Raw genomic sequence first — 25,192 nt, 5'->3', positions numbered from 1 at the left:
CTTCTTTTAACCTCATCTTCATAAAGCTCTCGTGCCAATAGTACGTCTATTTCTTTAGTCCGTGATTTTAGTTCAGCTGAAGAGTAGTAATTCTTGACCTTTGTGCATTGAAATGTCTTTAATTGAAAGACACATTCAATGTCTAAGCATGAGGCTATAAACGTAGGGAACTTCTTCAGAGACGTCGCCTTGCTGGCGCCATTACGGTTGTTCGCTTGGAAAAGCGTTGTTTGGCATTTCTATAACGTATCAAACAGATACGTTATAGAAATGCAGAATAACTGGCCCAGTCTTTAGGAGAATATTGGGCCAGTTATTCTGCCCTTCCACAGACATAGCACACGATAACACGGCTACCAATTTTCTCTTTAGACAGGCTAATTCAATTATGGTTACTTTTGAACCAGTAACTTGCGTAAAATGCTCATTCACAGAATCTTATGCGTCGATAAGGGTCATCCTTACTCGGTGTATAAAGAATTTGCTGTTAGTTAGAATATCACTGATTTCCCTATAAAATGCAGTGAATACAGTACTCGAATTTGACACTGCTTTTTAGTGGACGTGTGGCATTGTGTTTGGCCTTTTCGCACCAGACACTCAGCAGGGAATTCAGTTTTCGAATACCGGTGTGTTGTTGGCCTATCCCAAAGCACAATTTCCAGTTCAGTGGGTTTAAGGAACTCTAAGCAGACCGGTGAAGCTTTTACACGACCATGGCTTTAGACCGCTTCAAGTCTCTACAGCCTGGACAGGTGGTGCATTGGCATGCTGATATAGAAAAGCGCCCCGCCCACACTGTTGAAAGAGCGGAATTGCCCAGAATATCAGTGTAATACAGCATTCGTTGCTACAGGAATGCATTTAGCCAACTGGCGAAGCTAGGGGTTATAGTAGTATACACCTTTGAGTTGTCCGTGGTTCGAGCACATGGGACTACTGCTAAATACGGTGATACTGTTCTGTTATCGTTATCTTGTAAACTTTCTTCTGACCGTATGTGGCGGTCCCAGAGTACAAACAAAAAATTCATTTATTTTGAACTCAAGAGTTTCTCCAAGGCGGAAATGCACAGTAAAGGAAGGGAAATGCAAGCATTTAACAGATTGAGGTTTCTGTTATATTTGCTGCACAGAGTATAGCAAAAAGCAGAATATGGGAGTATTCGTAATTTTCAGTTGTAATGGAGACAGACGAATTTAATCCTAGCTCAAGATTTGTCTGGTATTAGTGTCCTAGCACAATCAATCAAATAATCATTTTTCAAATGATTACTTGATTGATTATGTGAGGTCAGTTATTATCAACGTTGAAACACTTTTTTAAATAACGTTTAAATATTTTTAACCCCAAAAATACTCTCCTTCACTATTTTATTTCACGTTTCGCTGTGAAGGATGGCGGAATTATCCATCAGATAAAATAAAAATTATAAAGCAAAAAATTGAGGAAGCAGTTAAGTTAAAATATGTCGAAAGTGAATTAAATAAAAACTTCATTAGGTATTTCATTTATTTGAAACCTTTGTGTTCAGTTAGTACTGTGCGTACAATTAGCAGAAATGATTGATTTGCAAAGTGTCATGAGAAACCCGTGTGTGTGTTAAAAAAATGTTATAGAGGAGTGGATCTACTTTCTGATACCCTGTTCTTTGGTAGAACGAACTTCAATTTTTCCCAGAAGCGTCTGTCATTCCAATCCAGAAATGTTGCTGTGTCTATGTAAGCCTTCATCTCATGGTCCATTTTTCGTGAAGGGGGAAGTTCACCATATTTGATAATTATTAGTCTTCCTATTCTGTCCTTTAGTGCTTGCATATGAGCTGTGCGGAACTCCACCTGACACCATTCACTCTGCAGGAAATTTCTAGAAGCAAAATTCAGTGTTATTAAAATTTATATTACTAAATTAGGTAGGTCAAAATATTTATGTGATTATAAAAAGTATATTGCATCTATATAAGGTTTCCGGCTAGGGTTGTAGGGTTTCCTCCTCTTGCATTTAGAGTTTTTTATCCGGCATAATCGTCAAGCTGACTACCATGCCGTCATACGACAGTTACTGTGCACAAACATATCATAGCCTTAATTGTGTTGGCACAAAAACAGACAGAAAAAAAAAACAAGTGCCACAAGTGGACATAGTCCACTACGGAAGTGGACTATGTCCACTTCCGTAGTGGCATTTTTGTTTTTTTGTCTGTCTGTTTTTGTGCCAAAGAAGAGGACCGTCTTGATGCTCCATCTGGATTTCCCTAAATCTGGATTTCATTTGTTGGTTTTTTTAGGCGTGTCAGCAACTTAGACATTATTGCGCCATATATAATATTTCTGTAAATTGCGTGTGTTTCGTGGTCAATTTGCTGTTTGCTGGAAAAAACTCGTGTTCTGGAAGAAAAAACAATCCCCGCCTGAGACCGACTAATTCAGCCAAGTTGTGAAAAAGAACAATAAAAATTCCTCGCATCATTGACGAGATCCGAACTCGTGTCTTTTCCAGGTGTTTGCAAAAGCACGCGTTTGCAACCCTTCTTTTGTAGCATGGGGCATTGCTGTGTTGGAATGTGTAAGGTATGCTTTCGTAAAATTGTCATCAGGGTTAAGACAACACCCTCAAGTAGTAAGCGTTATCCTCCGTAACCAAATACATTAATCAGACTAGAGGAGCGTATGATAATTTCGTCGTCCCATAGTACTGATTTCTGTTGATTCTACAGACCAGGTTTGTGTACCATGCACCATACCAATTGACGGTATGCATTTGTTTTTTTGTTATCATATACTTCTGGGCTGTAATTCTTCCTTGAAAAGTCATGCTATGCAGTTCTCTAAACCATGTAAGAAACACCAACAGATTCGCTTGAATGAAAAAAAAGTCTCCCCCCACCCACCAAAGGCATCCTGAGTCTGAGAGGGTGGTGCTGGCTATAATCTCTTGATTCGTTTCTTCTCAGTTATTATCCATGCATATATCTACTGTAGGAACAGTGACTAAACCTTTTTTTTTTTTTTTTTTTAATGGCGATCACCGCTTAGTGGGCTCAGAATTGAGATCTGGCCCACTTGATATATCGGTTCAAGTTTGAGAAGAAGGTTCATATCTCATGAAGGAAACGAACAGGAAGAATATAAAAAAAAATTCTCTCAGTAAATGAATCGACGTGTACCTTATTTATTAAATGTTATGACGAGATATGCATAATAATAATACGAAGTACTCAGTAAAAATTACTGAGTACTTCATATTGGGCTTTCTAAACAGTTGTATACTGAAGTCGGTTGTAAAATTGTACATAATTCAGTATCCGAAGAAAATCTCATGAATTCCATAGATGAATTATCTACAAGAATTCGTAGTTCTCTCACAGCCGACCGGGCTAGCCAGGTGGATAAAGTGCCTGCCTGGCAACCCAAAGGTAAAGTGTGTTTGGGGTCAAACGGCACCAGGGGTTTCCCCCATCTCCGCGTAGTTTACATTGTCGTGTGATACAGTACACTGTAAAGGCCAGAGATTTAAAAGTGTATGGATATTGTACATGAGTAATGTTGTGTACCGTTGTTCTTCTGGCCATTTAGCCGCCAGGCCTCTGCTGAGGCCAGACGTTACCCACACTTCGCCCCGTGGAGGCAGACCAGGTACACCAATATTTTAAATAAGTACTCTGGCAGGTCCTGCCACCTAGTTTCCTGAGATTTCAGTGGCTAGGACCTAAAAAAAATAAAAAATAATAAAAAAAAAATAAATAAATAAAATAAAAATTAAAAATAAAAATAACTAAGTAAAAAAAAAAAAAAAAAAAAAAAATTGAGATGTTATCGCGTGGTAGTTGTGCTAGAATTGTGAGGCCGAAAATTGTGGGCGAATCTAATTTGGCTGTAATTAAGTTTGGATGTGTGGGGCATTCGCTTGCGTGCAGTTAGAGTGGGAGGGAGACTGAAGGCTGGGGGGGGCGACAGACAGAAGAATGGAGTCGATAGAGAAGGTGACTCCAAGATTTGGTGGGGCATGCCCATACCCCACCAGAAGGGAAAGTGTGGGTGGCAAGGAGGGAAGGAGACAGAGGGACCATCACCTCCCCCCCCGGCCAGGGAAAGGGAAGAAAAGTGGACCAGGCAAGGGCGCCAGGTCAGATCGCCAATAAGGCTAGTGTGCAGAGAGGCTCTGCAGTTTCTTCAGTCGGTGGAATGTCATTTTTGGGACATTGTCCCATCCAAGGTTTACAAAGTCCAGTTTATTTTGTAGCCATTCATTGGTTAAGATCCCATCCGAGGTTATTTAGTCCAGTCAGCTTGGATGTGCATTTGCGATTTCATTTTGTTCCTTCTGTTATGAAGTCAGATCCCTGCGGGTTTGATTTGTTCTGGTGGTCCTTTGTGGTGTCGAATTGTTTTCAAATTATGGGCAGCTTTGATAGGTACTTGCATTCTCTTCATTGCAGTGGTTGCGGCTGGGGGAAGGTCCGTCTTCTGCTGAAGAGGCCCTGAGCGAATTTTGTTAGCGCTTTGTAGCTGTCTTCTTCTTCTAGGATGAGGTGTTCCTGGTTTTGCAGTGTGAATCGAATTTCAGTGATGAGCCGGCAGCGTAGATCTTGATACACGTGACAGTGATACATGTGGTGTTCCCATGTTTCTGTTTGGCTACAGTGGCAGAGAGGAGTGTTACTGAGTCGGAAGCCTGACAACTTGTGTCTGAATGCACCGTGTCCGGTGAGTAGGTATGTGACCAGGAGTCCTGGAGACAGCCAGTGGGGATATTTTGGATATACCGTCTGAATTGTCGGCACGAATTTCCGGGCGATTTCACCTTTGATTGAATTTTCCCAGCGGGTTTGCCAGGTCTGTTGGAGATGCAGTGTGAGTCGCTTCTTTTCCATTTTAGGGTCATTGGTTAAGTCAATCGTGTAGTTCAGGCAGGTGGACGTTTTTCCTTTGCTGAGATGGTGTAGGATTCCGCGACGAACGATCTCCAGGTCCAGGGGGAGTGCACCCATAAGGACCTGCAGCGCGTGAGTACTCACCGTCCTGCAGGCTCTGGAGATCGTTAGCAGGGTATATCTTTGTATCGTCTCGAGTTTTCTCCTGTTGACCGCGGTGGTCGCCTTGTGGTACCAGACTCCGGAGGCATATGAAATGGCTGGCAGGAATACTGTCGTATAGAAGAGGGCGAGGGTCTTTTTCCTCAAGCCCCAGTCCTTACGGGTGACTCTTGCAAAGAGTGCAGAATAGTTTCTGATTTTATTCCTGATGTATGTCAGATGTGGTGTGAAGGATAGATTCCTATCGAGCATGACTCCCAAATGTTTTAATTCCGTTGCGAGTTTGACGGTTTTCCCCTGGACTTTGATTTGGGGAGGCCTCCTAATATCTAGGTTCCCCCTGAGTAGGACTGAACATGTCTTGGTTGGAGAAATTGTGAGTTTGTTGTTGTCAGCCCAGTCTTGCAGGACAGTGACTGCTCTATTTGCGGAGTTCTCTAATTGTGCTCTGGAGTCCTCAGCAAGCATCAGAATAAGATCGTCTGCATAAGCCTGGGATGTGACTTTTCCAAGGTTGAGATTTAGGAAGCCGTCTAGGACGACATTCCAAAGAAGAGGGCCCAGAACGGAACCCTGTGGGCATCCTCTGTGTATCAACCGTGATACGGAGCAATACGGAGTAGTGACTGTGACTGATCTGTCTGAGAGGTATGTACTGATGCATTTGTATAGATTTGCTGGCAGGTTAGCCTCCCGGAGCCTGCCGAGGACACTTGGCCACCAGAGAGTCAAACGCCCCAGCAAAATCTATTGCGATGACGAGGAAGTACTTTCGGTTGGTTGTGGTTGCGGCGTTAACAATATTTTCCAATGCATCTACGGTGGAGTGTCCTTTTCTGAACCCGAACTGATTTCGGGATTGAAGGCCTGCGTTTGAGTAATGAGTTTCTATCCGATTTCGTATAAGGTGTTCCATCAGTTTGCTCAGTACAGACAGTAAGGCTATGGGTCTGTAGGACCCTGGGAGATCCTGCTGCTTTGTTGGATTTTTGAGGATGAGCCGAAGCGTTGCCGTTTTCCAGGTGTGTGGGAAATAGCCTTCTTTTAGGCACTGGTTAAATAAATTTAGTATTTTTTCTGGGATAGTCTCAACTGCCTTTTTTACGATTTCTGGCTCTAATAAGTCTGCACCTGGTGATTTCCTGTTTCTTAGTTTGGCGGCTGCAATGTCCAGTTCGATCCTAGTAAAGGGCTCCTCCTCTTCGATTTTTGTGTAGGTACTATTTCTTAGGCAGAGCGATGTTTGTTCTGGGGTGGTTGGATCCAGGTGTTTCTGGAACATGGCATCTAGGATATTATTGATGGATTCCTGCCACGTTTTGGTGTACTCTCCTTGTGGCTTCTTGGTTGTGGGGATGACTTCGCCTCTGGGGAGTTTATTTGTGGTCACTCTGTAGACCACTCCCCAGGGGTTGTCGTTTCCAACTGTGGATACTAGGTGCTCCCAGGAGCGTTGTTTTCGTTCACGGATCTTTGCTGTATATTGATTCCTGGCCGTTCGGTACTGTTGTCGTAGTGCTTCCACCTCTACTGCAGGCCAGCTACGCCTGGCACGTTGAAAATGTTTTCGGCAGGTGTTTACCACACGTCTGAGTTGTTGTAATTCTGGGGACCACCAGGGAACAGCTCCCGGAGTAGGTTTTTTCCGCTTTATGGAATTGTTTGCTGCATCTGTGATAAGCTTGACAATTTTAGCTTGGTGTCTATCTGGGTCTAGTCCTTCTGTGTCAAGTGCTTGAGCAGCTGTACGTAATGACTCCTGGAAGAGAGGCCAGTCTGCCTTCTCAACAGCATATCTGTGTTGCATTTGTCTATGTACCATTTGTCTATTTAGTTTCTGGTTTAGTTGAAAGGTTATTGTTCGGTGATCAGATGAGGTCCAGTCTTCTCTGACAGTCCAGAATGCAATGTGGTCCGCTAGAGATCTGGTAGCCAAAGTAACATCAATCGTGGCCTCCCACATCGTGTTTGAAAATGTTGGTAGGTTGTTTGGTTTGTTAAGGATCATATAGCAACTGTTTGCCAGATACTCCTCCAGGTGTTGTCCATTTACCGCGCCACGTCGCTCCGGGGTTTCACTAAACCACGCCGGCGAACGCCAGTTTGCATCAGCGCCCACTACGATTTTAGCGTTCGGGAATTCCTCCAGAACGTTTTGCAGGTAAGTTATAGCTGGGAGGATATCTTCTCCTGGCCGACAGTAAAGCGATACTGCATAAAATTCGCCCAGTGCAGTGATGACGTGGGCATATACAGCTCATGAGAGACAGTAATTTGTGATTTTGGTGACTGTGTAGTCTGGATTTCTGATTAGAATGGCGGCCCATGGCGTTTCATCATCAGTTTGCACGATTTTATACTTCAGGGGATATCCCTTGACCTTCTTACTGTGCGTATATGGTTCCTGGATGAGCAAGATATCCAGGTTTTCCTCGTTTGCTGTCCTGGTCAGCTGCGCGGCAACTGCCTTGGACCTCTGGGCGTTTAATTGTGCAAATAGTACCCTGTTGTTATTATATGGTCTAAGATGTGTACCCATAATCGAGTCTCAATTGGTATGTACTCCTTGCTTTTTGGTATATAGGGCACTTATTGTCCCTGATAGAGTGATCCGCCTGCAGCTTTTGTGACTTGCAGTTTGCACACATAGGTGGTTTGTCCTTTTTTGGGCATGATTTAAATTCGTGGCCTCGTTCAGCGCAGTGGCCACATGTAGGCTGGGTTTGGGCACAGGTATGTGTTGTGTGCCCAAAGCGGCCACATCTAAAGCATTTGGGTACAGACACATGCTCCCTGTAGCGGTGGCTGCCCCAGTTTATAAATACTCTGTTTTGCTGGCTGATGGTTTTCCACGCAGCTGGCGATAGTTCCACGACCCAATATGTGACCATCCCTGATCTGGATCTCGTTTGATGTTTTGGTGTTATTAGGCTTGTGGGTTCCATGTCTGGGTGATCTCGCTGGAGGTTTCTTGTATAGAGTTCATCCTGCAACATTTCTGGGGTCAGATCCTTGTCGGTGTCGTAGATTACAATACTCGGTCCTCTTCTTTTTGGTGGCGCTGCTTCCAGGCCAAGGGTTTGAATCTTTGGATTTGTAATTATCTTTTTAGCATCCTCTGCTGTCTGTGTCTCAATTATCACACCTATGTTACGCGTTTTGCGGACTGACTTTATTTTAGTCGTTTTTAGATCTTGGGTTCGAATCCCGCCTCGGGCTTGGATCACAGTAAAATACAAAAACTTTGGGAGGTGCATTATAGCCACAGAAGCTGATGCGCCAACAACTAACAAAAAAAAAAAAAAAAGCTCTCTCACACACACACATTCGCACACAACTAAACTATGCTTCATGATGATAATGAAAGAACTTCGATGACAGTACTTACTTAGACAACACAATAATCGTTCGTCGGCTGCTCTGCACGGCCCCAGTGATGTTTTCTTGGATTAAAACACCCGGTAAAAAATGACGATAATGTAGACACAAGGAGTAGCTGGGATTGCTGTTCTCCAACACTGCAAAAGAAAGGAGGAAGAGGAGATTTGTGAATTAAAAAATAGATTCCACTTAGAAAAGTAACTTCTTTTTCTTTCTTTTTTTTAAAGCGCTTTTTACATAGCCTTATAATAAAACCGATTACTGATTCATTTTGTTTTTTTTATGAAACACACTTTTACGGATTGTAAAGAAGTGTCTTTCCTGTTTCATTTTATTAGGGTCCGTAGTCTAACGAAGGACCCTTATAATGTCACTCGGTTGTCTGTCTGTCTGTCCGTCACAGCATTGTATCTCTGGAACCACTCAACCTATTGACTTGAAATTTTGCATTGGTTTGTACATCATGTGGACCAACATAACGCCATATTGATCGTTGTTGACAAAAATTGGTCTGAGAAATGGGGGGAGGTAAAATGTGAGGGGAACAAAAATGTTGTCTACAACCTAAAGCTTATTATACACCGTTGGAAAGAGCACAACAACGAGTAGGTTTAAAATATAATTTTAAAATATTTTTAAAATTAGAAATGGCGACGCCAGACAGAAAATGGAAGTAATTTTCGTGTCTCCCTCCCTCTATTTCCGTCACTAATGGAGCAAAAAATTTAAAAATCACATTAGACCACCTTCCTCCTTACAGGACACGGCCCGTTTAAAGCTAAACTACACCAACTTGGTATCATAAATAACGCGGACTGTCCCTGTGGCAACCCGGAGTCCTGGAGACACTTAATGTGTGAGTGCGATTTGTATGACGACCTGCGACTACAGCTAATAACGTCAATCCAATATATCCCAGACAACCAAGAACCCAGACTGCTAGACACTCAAGAGGACTACAAGGCACTCAGTCAATATGCCCAGGATCTATTTTCTAGAAGGAAAACAATGATAGAAATATACCAAAGGCAACCCAACTAGAAAGAATGCAGGAGGTCAAACAGGTAAAAAAAAAAAAAAAAAAACACAAGCAAAAAACTCACCATACCACAGAACGACAAGACTTTAGGATGATTTGAATGGCCTACTGTCGACCCAAACCTGCACTCCCTTGTGCGGTTTTTTTTTTTTTTTTTTTTTTCGGGGAGGGGGTATTTGCTCTTCTCCTCTCCTCGCCTCCCCATATTTTCACTCTGGTGGGGCATGGGCATGCCCCACTGATAATGGGGGGGTCACCTCTCTATCCGACCCCTCTTCCTATTTCATCCCCCCAGTCTTCACCCTCCCCTCCCAACACTTTCTCTTGTACAGCGACTGCCCCACATGTCCAAATTTAAATCACATCAAATTTTGCCCGACCTTTTAGGCTCTCTAGAAATAGTTCTTTCAGCGTAAAATCCCACGCAGCGCTTTCTAAATGCAATTTTACTTAAACTGATAACTCCAACTTAGCGATAACTCCAACCTTTATTTTAGGTCCTAGTCACCGAAATCCCAGGAAAGTAAGTGGCAGGACCTGCCACAGTATAATTAGTCTCTTGGTACACCCGGCCGGCGTCCCCGTCGCTAGGTATGGTAACGCCGGGTCCCACTGGGGGCCCGGCGGCCAACAGGCCGGATGAACAATGGGCACAACAAACTACATACCCCATGACCCATACATTATTTTTAAACCTCTGGCATAGACAGGGTACTGTCACTCGATACAAAGAACATACGCGGAGATGGGAGAAATCCCCGGAGCCGTCAGACCCTCAACATACCTGTACCTATACCTATTAGCTATGCGTTATTCGATGCTTGTCAAGGGAAAACTATTCCGATTGAAATCTATCATTTACTTTTTGTGTTAAAATAAAAAAATCAATTTTTTATTGCACTTCGATAGCGCGCTTCTTTGTGCTAAGTAACTCTCCTTTTGGTGACAGAAAGTTTGCTAAATAGTTAGTTAGTAATTCTATAAAGGTCATTTATAAATTTTTCAAGGAGAAGTATTTTTTAACAATTTTCAGAGCTGGAGTTGTCCCAGCAAGGAGGTACTCAGAGAGCCAGTGTTGAAGCGGCGGTGGTGGGGAGGCGCCTACGCGGAGTCTTGCACGCCCTCACCTTCCAGTAGCTTCTCTCCCAAGACTTTAATTGCTTCTCCAGGAAGAAGTCGGAGTCGCTTTTCCCACCCTTGTCATTCACAACTGGAAAGACTCAAACAACGTTTTCGTTAGTTCCTTAGTTTTAGACCAAGCCGGGTTACTAGAAATTTTTTCAGTTACCATAAAGCTCTCTATTTGAGATTCTACACTAACGACCATTCGTGACTACGGATCCTTCATCTTGAGTGCCTGGCACTCAGTAGTTGACCGATTTATTATTAATTAGGCCTTCGAGGATAAGTTCTCTAGTATTATGAGAGTGTTATTCACATATTAAAAATATGAAAAAAAAAAAAACCCCAGAAATTTTAAACATAACTCAAGTAGGATGAACCTGGAAACGGCATACCCACTCATCGAAACTTCATAAGAAAAGAAAAAACTTTCTACTGTAAAGTGAATGACTACTTTATTATATACGCTACAAGCATGGTAATGTTACTTGTTACTTTATTAGGTATAAGTACTAGTTTCATGAAATAGTTACTTCATTAGCGGCATCCCGTGCGATATAATATAGGTGGGCAGGCACATAGAGATGCTGTATGTGGGCAATTCAGTACGAGAATGAACAAGAAGAAAGATTTAACTGACTTCGAGCTTGCACGGTGGTCGGCGCCGGACATGCCGACTACCACCAGTTCGTGCTGTCTCATACTGATAGGAAAACCAGAATATGGTAAAAACTGCACGAAACCATGAACCAGTCAATGGCCCATGGATTCGTTTAGTTTCAGAATTTGTTTTCGATCAGGCACTGTATTTCGATTCATGGCTGTAGTGTGTTCATCTGTGAATGAGTTCTTCCAGTAGCCATATCATAAAGCTAGAATTGTACAAAACTGATTCCAGGAACGAATCCATGGACCATTGAATGAATAAATGGTCCATTATCCATGGACCATTTATTCATTCAATGGTCCATGGATTCGTTCCTGGAATCAGTTTTGTACAATTCTAGCTTTATGTTAAGTTCAAGGCATTATCATCTGAGCGGAGGAGAATTAATGATGAATTGAAGGCCATATGGCAAAATCAGTGGACCGATTCTGAGAACGGTCGTCACTTATACGCCTTTATTTGCTCTGTTCATACCGTGAGCCGACCAAGGCCTTGGTTTCGGTTTGGCTTGGCCGTCTGCTGTGTCCTGACCGGACATGGCTTGAGGTCGAGGTTGCTCCATTTGGGGCTCGTGTCCTAAGATCTATACCCTTGTGGAGAGCCGGAAACCGGTTTTCACATTGTGCTCGATTGTCCCTATTACTCAGACCCTCGAGCGAGGCTGGAGGGATGGACGCTCGCTCTTTCTTAGTCCACTTTGGTGGCATTGTTTTTGACATAAATGTGTTCGGCAGATTTGTCGATTATGTTAAAGGTGTCTTTCGACGCCAGGTATAGCTCGCTAGATAGGGAGACCTACTTCCTTGTGGTAGGAACGGTAACTCGTGGTGGGGATTATGACGCCTTACCTGCCGCGAGGCCAAATGGTCACTCCTGTTTTATTGCTAATTATTTAGTTACTGAGTTGACCTGTGTTGTGTTTATATTTTGTATAATATGACTAATGCTAACTTTGGAAAGGTTATGATACAATTCACAGCTGAGAACTACAGTAGTTGCGCATATGGGCGAGAGCCCATGAAGCATAGGATAAGGGTTAACACAAATGACCAATCAGGGGTGTCAACAATGCAGACTGGCAGTGGCACTGTAATGGTGAGGGAAATGGTTTTGTGCTGCACAGTGGGCCCCTTAATACCAGTGGAGCAAAATTTATATGACACACATCTGGAATTTGTTTTCGACCGGGCACTTCTCTTCATGGCTATAATGTGTTCATCTTCGAATGAGTTCTTCCAATAGCTTAATACAACATATAAGGCTAGAATTGTACAAAACTGATTCCAGGAACAAGAGAATGAATTTAGACAACTACAGTTGTTTCCCCAGACACTAGATCACAATGCAGTAGGACGAGATGGAACAAGCTCTTACAACTGTGGGACGCAGTTGAGTCCATGTCATGATGAATCTGGTTGGGGTGCTAAGGGAGGGTCCTACTTGGTATTAGAGGGAGTCTTTTATTGCATCACCTTCAATTCTAACAGTTACAAGCTTGGGCAGTGTTGCAATGTCCCTTCACAGCCAAAAGGCCAGGGGTTGACACTTAACAGAGATGATGACAACCAAATATATTACAGAAATAAATAAATTGACATTCAGTGATATAGGACATGTAGGTTAGTGCAAATGCATCATTTTAACATAGCTATCTACCAAAGTAGTTGAATTAATTGAATTAATTAATTAAATTGCCATCGTTTTGGTTATATCTCATATTGTGACTGCTTTCACAACGAGTTGCCATGGTATTGTACTACCTCGAATAAATAACACTTCACCAGTGGAGAAGACTATTGTTATTTATTTTCGGCGGATACCACCACCCAGACGGCACCGTTTCAAAGCTTGTTGGCTTCTGTTCGGTGGATGGGCAGGTACCCTGGTGTTGCAGTATACTTCATAACTGGGTTGTCACTATTGCAACACCAGGGTACCTGCCCACCCCGAAGAGAAGCCAAAATGCTTTGAAACGGTGCCGTCTGGGTGGTGGTATCCGCCGAGAATAAATAACAATAGTCTTCTCCACTGGTGAAGTGTTATTTATTCGAGGTAGTACAATACCATGGCAACTCGTTGTGAAGGCAGTCACAATATGATTGTTTGTTTGGTTGGTTTTTAGGAGCATTAGCAACTAAGGCCATATTGCTCCGGGATATGCGGTGGTCATTCCTTGACCTTTCCGCATCCTCCGTATTTGGTGGTGACGGGCTCGAACCCCGGTCTAATCAAGAAGCGTGTGCTGCACACTGCTGCTCCTTCCCACCTGGCTACGGAGGCGCCTCACAGTTTGAGATATAACCAAAACAATGCCAATTTAATTAATTAATTTATTCAACTACTTTGGTAGATAGCTATGTTAAAATGATGCATTTGCACTAACCTACATGTTAGTCATTCTACTTCGTAGCATGAGGCCTTTGCCCCTAAATACTTTATATGATATAGGACATTAAACAATTAAATAAAATAACATAAAATGACATAAGACATTAAATGAAATAAGATGATAGAATGACGTACATAATGGCATTAAGTTACATAAAACATTATAATGACATGAGATGACATTAAACAAAATTACATTAAATAAAAACTGGCGTAACCTAACATTATTAAATAAACAAAATGACACTTGACACACTTGAAAGCCCCGATTTTTGTCTTTGCAGTTCGTGTCAGAGAACAGTATGAAGTATGATGTATGATGAACAGTATGATGCAGTCAATGCACGTACCCCCGGTTCGCTCAATAATTAACAGTTGCATTAAAGTGGTGATTTAAAGGCATGCTGGCTTAGATGCGATAAAGAGAAGGTTTTTCATTTTGCAGCCGATACGGACCTTCGTTGACTATTCCCTACTGGAGGGCACCTGGGGTGAATTTGCATGTGACTAGATGGTTTCGACGACGCACTCTGTCTACACTGAATGACTGAAGCCATGGGACGTGTTGGGGCCCAGAATCCCTTGTCTATAGTATCGGTTAACAGCAAATTTCTCTAGGTCGGAATCGATGTCCTGGATTCGTTCGAGCATCTGGTAGAGTAGGAAGCGATCTGAGCGGTGAGTGAAGAGGGCAAATTGTTGGGGTGGCTCTGAGCTGGGCAGGTGGAATCCTCCAGCCACAGAGATCCCAGAATGAAGGAGATGTGATGAGACCGGCCAGCATCTTTACCATGATTATCGGTCTTCTTTCTTCAATGAGAGAGGGCAGCCTGGGAATTCCCAGGGCCATTTCAGTCGTAGTAGGTAGGCCAACCTAATAAAGTGGCGGAACTTGATATAAAAATCCTCGTGACAGCACTGTGAGTATTTTGTACTTCCACAATGAGTATAAAATGGTTCGAATCCTATCAAGAGAGGAGGAATTTTTATGAACTTTTTCTACAAGTGACCAATGTAATCGGTTTCGAGCGATGTTTCCACGGTTTTTTTTTTTTTTAAATGCGTTAGTGTACATGCATAATGTGCACGTTCACTATGTCCGTCCGTCAGTCTGTCTGTCCGTCCGACTGTAATAACTCAGCTCCTATTGGATGAACTTTCATGAATCATATTTGTGGTTTTTGCAGATATCTTGAGTCATCATTAACAGTTGCATTAAAGTCCTGAATTTTATTAAAATAGAAATCCGACAGCTTTTTAATTTATCATTTATTTGCCCGTCCGCAATGAAATAACTTGACTTCCAGTGGATAGATTTTCATGAAATTTTATATTTCGCTCTTTTAGATCGATTTGTCAAGCCTCTACAATTTTAATTAAAATCGGAACAATAGAAATCCGGAAATTATTATTTATTTTATTTTTCATCCGTATCACACAAGCTAACCATGTACTGTATATTGTACATTGTACTTCCACATTGGATGTTATGTTTGTTGTCATGTGCTGGTAGGAGGAATGATGGGCAATGCGACGGAAGCATAGAAATGAAATGTTCTCGCATAAAAGGCGATGATTTTTCTCTTTTTTGTTATAAATCATGAATTATTACTGTTTCCTACGTGCCTGAAATGTAAAGTCCTGCGTACACTGAGTGGACAGAAATCATGCCACACTTACCTAGTAACAGTTAGGGTCACCTTTCGCCCTGATAAAGGCAGTCACATGGCGAGGCATTGAGTCCATTAGTTCATGAAAGCGTTCCACAGGTATTTCCATCCATGTTTGCTGCACGCTGTCCATAATTCCGTCGCATTTCTGGGTGGAGGATCCAAAGCTTGAACGGATCTTTTAACAGCATCCCAAAGATGTTCCACAGGGTTCATATCCTGTGAACGGAGAGGCCATGGTGGTAAAATCTGCAGAATGCTCTTTGGACCATGTTCTAGTCACCACGACTCTGTGGGGAGGCGCATTGTCTTGCTGGAATAGTCCATTGCCCTGTAGGTGCATGATGACCATGAAGGGATGCAGATGGTCTGCACGGCTGCACACTAACTTGGACCATACAAGAGGTCTTAACGAGTGTCAGTTGCCCACCTGCCTGAACAGTTCCTTGTTGACTTGACGGGTGCATAGCTTAGTACGGTTTCCGCCAGATATGTACCCTCCCGTCCGCTCGAAATAACTGGAAACGGGACTCATCGGACCAGGAGACCCGTATCCAATCATACAAGGTACAGTGCCAATGTTGCTTCTCTCAGTTGAGGCGTAGGGTCGTGTGTTAGCAGTGGGACTTTGGTGGGTCTGTAGCTAATGATCGTCTGATGGTTTTGATGGAGACATTTCTGGCAGCTCCCTCGTTAAAGTCGGTGGTAATTTGTGCCACTATCGCTCTGCAGTTGGCCGAAACAATGCGAGACAGACGTCGACTTCCATACCCGAATGCATCCACCAGACTTGAAGAGCACGTAGCGTGATTCGTCGCTCTACACTACTGATTTCCATTGATCCCCAGTCCTGGATGGCATGACAAATGTCATGCCATCTGTCAATAGTCATTTTTTTTTTATCTGAGTTTTGGTCACTTACCTTGTTTATTTCGGATTAAAGTTGTAAAGATTTATTTTGGTGGCAAACGCTTGTTTAATGATACCTAATTATAATTTTCTGTTACCGTTAATTTCTTTATCTCAGACTAATATGATTTAATTTCTTTTCCAGTAAGATCAGGAAAGTTTAACTTTCTTTTATACTCTACTCTTAAAAATTAAAGATCATTTTAGATGAATAGTTAGATTCATCAGGCAATTCCATGAGTTCCGCACACACCGCATTATATACACTAAATGACTACTTTATTACTTATGCCCACCCAATGGCGAAGGCGCCTCCGTAGCCAGGTGGGAAGGAGCAGCAGTGCGTAGCACACGCTTCTTGATTAGACCGGGGTTCGAGCCCGTCACCACCAAATACGGAGGATGCGGAAAGGTCAGGGAATGACCACCGCATATTCCCGGAGCAATATGGCCTTAGTTGCTAATGCTCGTAAAAACCAAATAACAAACAAACAAACCCAATAGCGAGTGTCACTTTTCAGCTCTCTTTAGAGCAGGCCTGTATTCGTAGTTGCTTGGGGACGTTGGTCGATGGTGATCCAGTTTATTCCAACAGCTTTCTGGTTTCTTCCCGGTCACCATTGACTGGGAAGGAACCAGATAGTGAATGTGGACCTCTGTTCTGGAAAACCCGTTCCACCTCATCCTACATTGAGATCTGGTGACTGGGACTTGACCGCAGTATGCTAGGTTCGTTTTTATGTTCCTTGAACTACTTCTTTACGGTTCTTGCCTTGTGACATGGCGCATTATCCCTTTTGGAGAATCCATTCGCAAATGAATACACTGCAACTATGAAGGTACGCGCCTGTTTGGAAACAAATTTCCAGAAAAGCTGGAGCAACCAAATGTTATTCCATTGGTATTAAGGGAACTAATGTGCACTACGAAAAAAAAAAAAAAAAAACACTCCTCGTACTGTGCATTGATGGGTATATGGACTCATATATATATATATATATATATATTTTGTTATAGTCTGGTACTCCCACCAGTGTTGAAGCAGCAGGAACCGGGATTCTTTAGTCCAAGCAACATTTTTCAGAACTCCCTCTGTCCCGTGTTGACGTTTCTGAGGCCATAACCGAACTTCCTTGTTTTTACTGAGAGCAATGGAACCCGGTTTTGTCGGCTGGAATACTCCATCTGGCCAAGGTACGATGAGTTGTGTTTTCTGAAATGCCTCTTTGATCACCACCGTTATACTGATTTGTTATTTTACTAGCCATTGCTTTGGTGTTTTACACACACATACACACGCACACGCGCGCCCGCCCTCGCTGTCCTCCCCATACCGGGTGGAAAAGACTACCCAGTATGGTTTTTCCCTCCAGAAACGAGTTTTTTGTGCATCAAACAGCAGATCGACCACAAAACGCACGCAGTTTATAGACATTATATACGACGCAATATGATTAAAATCGCTGATGCGCCTAAAACCCTATAACAAACAGCTACGAATACTAGAGACAGTTGTATGCTCTTGCCCAAGCACATATTTGGCTCCTAAAGAAAATTAGCCAGATGAATAAATATAGTGATAATTCTAATCGTGGAATTTTTAAATCGTGTATAGTCGCCGCTTACTGAGAATTGAGTGGTAGTCCCAACGTGCAAGGAATCATATTTTACTTACCAACTGGCCTGTTTGTTATTATTAAAAAAAAAAAAAAAAAAAACCAGCTGATATTGTTGTGTAAATTCTCAGCATGAAAAATCACCAGAGCTGAATAAGAGATATCTTTCGGATAAAGAACAGTGTTTTGTCGGTGTTGAGAGAAATTTTGGATGCCGATCCTCTTGTGCTTAGGCGCCTCCGTAGCCAGGTGGGAAGGAGCAGCAGTGCATAGCACACGCTTCTTGATTAGACCAGGGTTCGAGCCCGTCACTACCAAATACGGAGGATGCGGAAAGGTCAGGGAATGACCACCGCATATCCCGGAGCAATATGGCCTGAGTTGCTAATGCTCCTGAAAACCAAATAACAAACAAACTAACTAACTCTTGTGCTTAGCATGAGAATTGACTTATTCCTATTAATTAAGGATAAAATATGCTGAGTTGGCTTAGCATTAGTAACAACCGCTTGTGTAGGAATGGACTGGTTTGTGAAGGTGGAGAAGGCTCAAAGTCAGGAACGGCTGATATAAAATATAAATGAGTTTGCACGCGTGGCAAACAGTTTTTTTTAGTGTCTGCTAGAAAGAATGGGTTGGCGTTGAGACATTTCGAACTTCGAACGTGGAATGATTTGGGGGAAAAGACGTACAGTTGCCAGTATCTCGAGAATAAGCAACATATTTAAGTGCTCCCGTTCTACCATAGCTGACTCAACAGCGATCGAATAAATAGCCAAAATTCACTCGTGGGAGAGCCACGTGTTGTCGACACCTGTGGTGAGCATCGTGTGACTCGTCTCGTAATATAGTACAGCACGAACGCTGCATAGTGGTCGGATCTAACCACCCAGTACTACGTAGAAACATAAAAACCAGTATCCACGTAGAAACAGCAAAACCAGTACTCTGTGATGAACATAGAACTCTAAAATGACCAGAAATGAGTATGGTGTTCAGCCTGCGAAGTGTGCGTGTCTTGTTGTGTTGTTTTTGGCAACTTAACTGCTAAGGGGTATCATGGACTATGTTCCAGAAATTGGCTCGTATAGGCTACGGCATTCGAAGGCTGTCCTGGGTACTCATGCCCACTGCAAGACACAAGAAACTGCGCTTTGCATGGGCACATCAGCACCAACACTGGACCACCTACGTGTGGAAATCTGTCGCCTAGTCTGAAGGATGTGTTCTCATTTGAAAAAGGTAACATGAGGCCATTGGACCAAGATGCACTTGGTGTTCGGCAGGATGGAAGTGGTGGAGTTATTGTTTGGGGACTGTTTTCGTGGCATGCCTTGGCTCCTCAGATCACTGTTAATTAGCAGCTCAATGGGAATGCCTACCTTTCTATCGTCCCCGACCAAATATACTTCTTCATGACGAACCAGACAATTCCGGCATCTATCACCAAAACAACGCACCACGCCACAAGTCCTGTAAGGTTATTAATTTGTTGGGAAGGGCTTATATAAGATATAAGCCATGACAATTCTCCGTCCTCCTAAGCTGTTCAATCCATCCGATCTCAATCTATGTTTGGGACTTACTGGAAAAGGGCATTCGGTGCTACGACCATCCACCGAAAAATGTGCTGGCATTATTGGACACATACCATGGGTCATCCTGCGACACCTTGTGGATTCCATGCCGAGAGCTCCACAGGATGTATTATGTGCAAAAGGTTGCCCCACATGGTATCTGAAGGATGTGTTCTCATTTGAAAAAGGTAACATGAGGCCATTGGACCCACGTGATCGTCAGTACCCGCGATAAATTAAAATTAGTTCCATAAATAAATTCCGAAATTAAATACAACAAAAAGTAGTGCCAAAAAAAAAAAAAAAAAAAAAAAAAAGGAACAAACGAATTTAATAAAGTATACAACTCCCAGCAGGGGCGGATTTAGGCATGGTCTTTATGGGCTGCAGCCCAGGGTCCCGTTCAATCAAAGGGCCCCTTGGCGATCAAAAAAAAAAAAAAAAAGCAAAACAATTTAAATAAAAAATTTAAGAAAAAATAAATTATACAAAATGTTTTCGTACCTAGATAAAGTTTAAATCGTTGGTTTGCAACACTATTGGATTTGAATAAAATATCAAATATCAATGTTTTAAATGACAGTAAATAGTAAATACGCCTCTGTCGGTGGTCGGTAAAATCAAAATATACTTTATCAATTATGCAAATAATGTGGCAACGTCGGAATGGGAGTGCAAGTCTAGCCCCTCTAAAGCGTGCTAGCTTACTGTAACTCTCACCGTTTGACATTTGAAGTTATGTATAGTACAGTATAGTTGAATATTAAATAGTCATTCGTTCGGTGAAGTGTACTGTTCATGTGCTTCGTTTCTTCACTGGTAAGTATCGGCAAAGTTTAATAAATACTAAATAAATATAAGTTAAATTACTCTCTGGAAATCTTTTGTCGGCACGTAAATTCAATCGTTTTTTGCATTTCCCCGAAATGAGCCATAATAAAAATAACTGGACACCGTTTATTTGAAGTAAGCGGTAGGCACTAGTAAGCGGCGTAAGCTATAAGCTTGCCTGCTTGACAGTGTAAGATGTAAAATACTACAAATTTAAAATAAAAATAATTGTTTTGCTAGAAGTAATGTTAAAGTTTAAGAACCCTAGATTTAGTGATGGGATAGTTTAAGCGTGAGAACTGAGAATAGTAGCAAAGTGGTAAACAAGTAATTCAAATAATATGAGAGAGCAAACAGGGACAGCAGGACTACGTAAAGGGGTGCCATTTGAGAACGGGCGTGAAGGGGTTCCTTAAGGAAGAACAATAAAACGTGAAGCGGAATTATGCGAGGCGTCTCCTTTGATCTATGACACCGTTGGAGCCAAAACAGGAAATGAGTGGACGTCCAGTGTTCGCGTCAAATTAAAAACGGTGTCAGGCTGACTGATTTTTGGGTGTTGGGATACTTTTAGAGAGAAAGGTGTGAAACGAAAATGAGTGTTTTTGGAGGTTGCCGGTGGACATGAAAGGGTCATACTGCCTGTGAAAAAAAAATAAGAAAGTTCGCGAAAAGGGTTGGTTTGCGCGCTAGGGAGACAGCTTGGGAGAATTGTGTTGGCAAATGGAAAGGAACGTAAATTTAAACAGAGGGGAAGGATTGGTTGGGGGAGGCGTGCCAAACTTGAGGGGAAGAGTGAAGTTCAGGGAAAGAAAAATTGAGAGAAAAGAGCATTCTGTGTTTGACTTTTGTGTGGTGTGGTCAAAGGGGAGAAAGAAGGTCATGAGTGCGGGTTGAAGTGGAGGTAGGTGAGTTTGGTAATGTAGGCCCTTGTAAAGACAATGAGCCAGGTATGTACACATGTGAATATATCGTCTACACAAGAAGCTGCATCATGTCAAGAGTGCCACAGAAGTGAAAGTAAGCCTGTCTGCCTCGAAGGAAAACCGGAGAGCCCAAGAAACTGAAGTACGCCTGTCAGCCGCGTGGGAAACCTGAACGCTAGGACATTGGAAGTAGCGGCGAAGTCGGAAAGTAAGTCTGTTCCTTGTTTCTTTATTGAATCCTGAACTCAAGGACTCGCATAACCTAGCTCTGTAAGCCATTGAGTGATAGTCCTTGTAAAAGAAAGGAACATTCCTGTTATTAATGATTATGAAAAAATGTAAGGGTGGTTCAGGAGTAGCAAAATCAAAATAATAATGTAAAGGAATTAGTAAAGAAATTATATTTATAAGGGTAGTACTGTAAGGATAGGTTAACCTGTGTCATTAAATTAAGCCAAGTGCCAAACAAGGTAACATATTGTAAGATGTAAAATGTTACAAGTAAATTGTATATAAAGATAACAATATTACAGATGATATTGATATATTATCAATACAAGAGAACAAGATAACAATTGTATATAAAGATAAAGATATAAAGATCGTCGTTCCCAAACTGAGAATTTAATAAGAAAGGATACATTAGGAATAGTTATATTGTAAAGTAAAATATAAGAAATCAAATAAATTGAACAAACTGGATCGTTAAAAATATGGGGGAGATTAAATTAAGGAAGGGGCTAATCGGAGGGAAGGGAGAGTCGTGAGAATTACTGCACGAAATTTCTACCAACAGATGGATAAACACTCAGCTATAAGTACCGTAAACAAATCTGAAGATTTGTTTAGGTAGCAGAGCTATCGGTGAATAGGCGACAAAGGGTAAGGTCGCACGAAAAGAATAGAAAGTTGAGCCGAATTTGTCGGAACATCCCTTTGATCAGAGACCCCAGGAGACAAACAGGAAGTGAGTACACGACTAATACTGTTTCCAAGACAATAGGGCTAGCGACTGGTAGTCTGCAACAGCTTGACCCGCAGAAATTTAGGGTAGGTGTGAATCTAGTAACACCATTTTGTCGGTCAATTTAAAAGCAACAGACGGCCTGGGAAAGGGATAGTGATATTAAAAATGGGAGGTTGAAACTAGCGGGGTTGGAGATATTTCTTGAAAATTATGATCTACAGGAATTCAAGTGTAATATCAACTAGCACCTTCAGTCTTCTCAACCTTCATCCCACGCATGGTACTAAATACTATAGGTCCCAATACCTTTCATGATTAAAGTTTTCATTATTAAAAAAAATGTAAGCATATATGTTAATTTACAGGTCATCTTTAAAATTTCTGATGTAACGCTATAAAAAAACAAGACAAAGGTAGAGTACTTAGGTATTCATTCAACTCACCTTCAGCAAGTCCACCTCCTAAGCGTAGGCTTATATGTGGCTTATATGCAGGGATGGAGATAGCATGGGAAACCCACACTAGCGAATAGTCGGGATGTAAATTTAAATATTGAAGTATGAGTGGTTAAATTTCTGAGCGAAGGTGGGCCAACACAAAAGGGCGGTACGTAATTTAGATGAACAAAAAGTGAGTTAAGAGACAGGACAGTTGAGATTTTGTCGGTGTTTGTGGAAATGGGTTAAAATAGTCACAGAGTTCAGTTTCATGTGTGGGTTTATGGAAATGAGTTAGGAGATGACAGTTGAGGGTTTTGTCGTGGTAGAAAATGTGTTAGTAACATTGACAGTTGAGATTTGACGTGTTAGAATATATGGAGTGTAACGAGAATAAGCCTGTCCGTCATTGGAAGGCAAGGGCAGTGGCCGTATGCAGAAAGTCTAATCCGTCATGGAGGAAGGCAAGGGTAGTGGCCCGTATGCAAACGAGCGCTGTGAAATATTTTTTGGTGAACGAGTTAATTAAAAGGTGGGGCGGAGAAGCGAGGGTAGCGCCCTGTGAGCTTTCTCCTTGTGAATGTGTTTTTTTTTAAAAAAGGTGGAGAGACGAAAGCAACAGAGAAAGTAAAGGAGTGGAATGTTAGAAATAAGCGAAAGCAAAGGTGCCTGGAAAAAGAAAAAGCCCCTTTTGATTAAGACATCGAGTTCCGATATCCCAGACGGTAGGAAGCAGCCCCTGTATCGAAACTAACAGGTGGTGAGGGCAAAGTGCCAGCCCTATTAGACGGAGCGAAGCCAAAAAATTAGTGGCCCGATCAGGATGAAGAAAGGACTCCAGACCCATGCAGCCAAGAGTTCCGGAAAATTATCTGTAGCAGATTCAGGAGAAATAAGATGAAGGAAATCCTTAGAAGACAGCCTGGAGAGCCTAAGATGGAAGCTTGAAACCTCCCTGGGAAAGAAAGGAACAAGATAGAAGTAGGTGAGCGATATATTAAGTACACTAAGTTAACAAGAAGGACTGTTAGTGAAATAGTATAATAATTAATTAAAATGGGGTAGCACTAGAAAGTAAAATGAAAGATAAGTTATCTCTGAAGTAGATATACTAACAGAGTTATTATGTTAAAAAAGGGTTAATGTATAATGCAAGGGAAACGAAGGAATGAGTAATAGATTAAATTGATGTATAAATAGCTATAATGTGATAGAAGAGTAGTAACGTTTATAAAGAGGGATTCTGAATATGTTTTAACGATAGATAATTGAGTTATATGAGCAACTCTGAGTGTAGTGTTTTTATTGATTAAGATTTGTTGGTTTATCAGAAAGACTAATAACAAATAGAGACTTTAGGAAGGTTAAGATTGGTCTACAAGTATATTGTAACAGAGTGGTGAGAACACAGAGAATAATGATGAAAGTAGCATATTTGATTGTATATGAAACAGAATTGTATCCAGGAGTAAGTGAAATAGGTATAGTGAATGTATAAGTGTTAGTCGTTAGTTAGGGCAAGAAGAATGAATCAAGTGTTTTCATATAATGGTCAACTCAGATTAGCTAGTGAAGGGAAACAGGAATAAGAATAATATATGCAAGGTATCTTTGATTTAAATTTGTATGTCATATTACATGCTATCTAGTTCAGTTGTACCTCATGTTGTATATATATATATATATATATGTAAATAAACTTTGTTGTTTATTAATTAGTTAGTTTGTTCTTCTCGAACACTCAGCCATTCCGAAGGGAATTATACATAATTGAGAAGTTCCCTTGAATCTGGAATTCTCCTGTGAAGCAAAGTCGGATGTGTAAGTGGGGGTGTAAGATAAAGAGGTCTATATAGTTGTAAGGGAACAAAACAAAATAAGGAATATTTAATAACATTATTATTATTATTATTATTATTATTCAAATAAAATTAAAGAAGAGTAAAAACATATGTATAAATGACCCAACATATTTTCCCCCCACAATATCAGATGAGGTGCAAAGATAAATAAATTTTATTAATAGATAAACCTCATGAGTAAAGAGGGATGACTAAGGTGATAACAAGGGTGGCTAGGATATTAATTAAGGCAGAATGGGTGACCTATAAGGAATGTTATTGAGATAAGAAGGTACCAGACGTAATACGTTTTATGTGTGAGAGGCTAAAACAAAGATTCTAAAGGAGTAATAAGAGCTGAAGTAAATATTATTGATGTAACAGATAGAAAGAAAAAAAATTGGTAAGGTAAGAGAATGATTGAGTAATCATTGTGGAGTCAATTTTATGTAAAATACAACTGATATATAATAATTCTCATATTGAGAATAACTGAGAGAGAGAGAGAGAGAGCAGTGTATTGTAGCATGGTTTACATATGTATATGAAATTAGGAAGCTTGTATGTAATTATTTGTTTTTTTATGTAAATGCTGTATTTATGTAAATGTTGTATGCTCATTAACAGTTTGTTAAATTTTGTAAACAAAATATGTGGCTTTAATGTTCTGCTAACAACCGCTTTACACACCCTAGAAATTGGAATTTTCTGAAAATTGTAGTGAGATTTGCGTAGGTGGGGGTGATAAAGAGGTCAATAGGGTGTTCAGCGAATTGCAAATTTTTA

General features: G+C 41.4%; 1 protein-coding gene across 1 annotated transcript in view; it reads right to left on the bottom strand.

Moving 5' to 3' along the window:
• Positions 1-1,610: 1,610 nt before the first annotated feature.
• The window catches only part of LOC150077460 (uncharacterized), a 92,470-nt gene continuing 68,888 nt past the window's right edge, over positions 1,611-25,192 (bottom strand). Inside the window, exons 6-7 of the mRNA XM_090385910.1 lie at positions 8,424-8,553; positions 1,611-1,866 (exon numbers count right to left, since the gene is read on the bottom strand). Of these exons, the coding sequence (XP_090242036.1) occupies positions 1,614-1,866; positions 8,424-8,553 (383 nt within the window). The 3' untranslated portion in view covers positions 1,611-1,613. The remainder of the gene's footprint in view (positions 1,867-8,423; positions 8,554-25,192) is intronic.

The sequence above is a fragment of the Mastigoproctus giganteus genome, chromosome 12 (assembly GCF_048544385.1).
Source record: "Mastigoproctus giganteus isolate SK-2022 chromosome 12, ASM4854438v1, whole genome shotgun sequence".
Classification (NCBI taxonomy): Eukaryota; Metazoa; Arthropoda; class Arachnida; order Uropygi; family Thelyphonidae; genus Mastigoproctus; species Mastigoproctus giganteus.
Note: the sequence above shows the minus strand (reverse complement) of the source record. Positions and strands in the feature narration are given on the sequence as shown.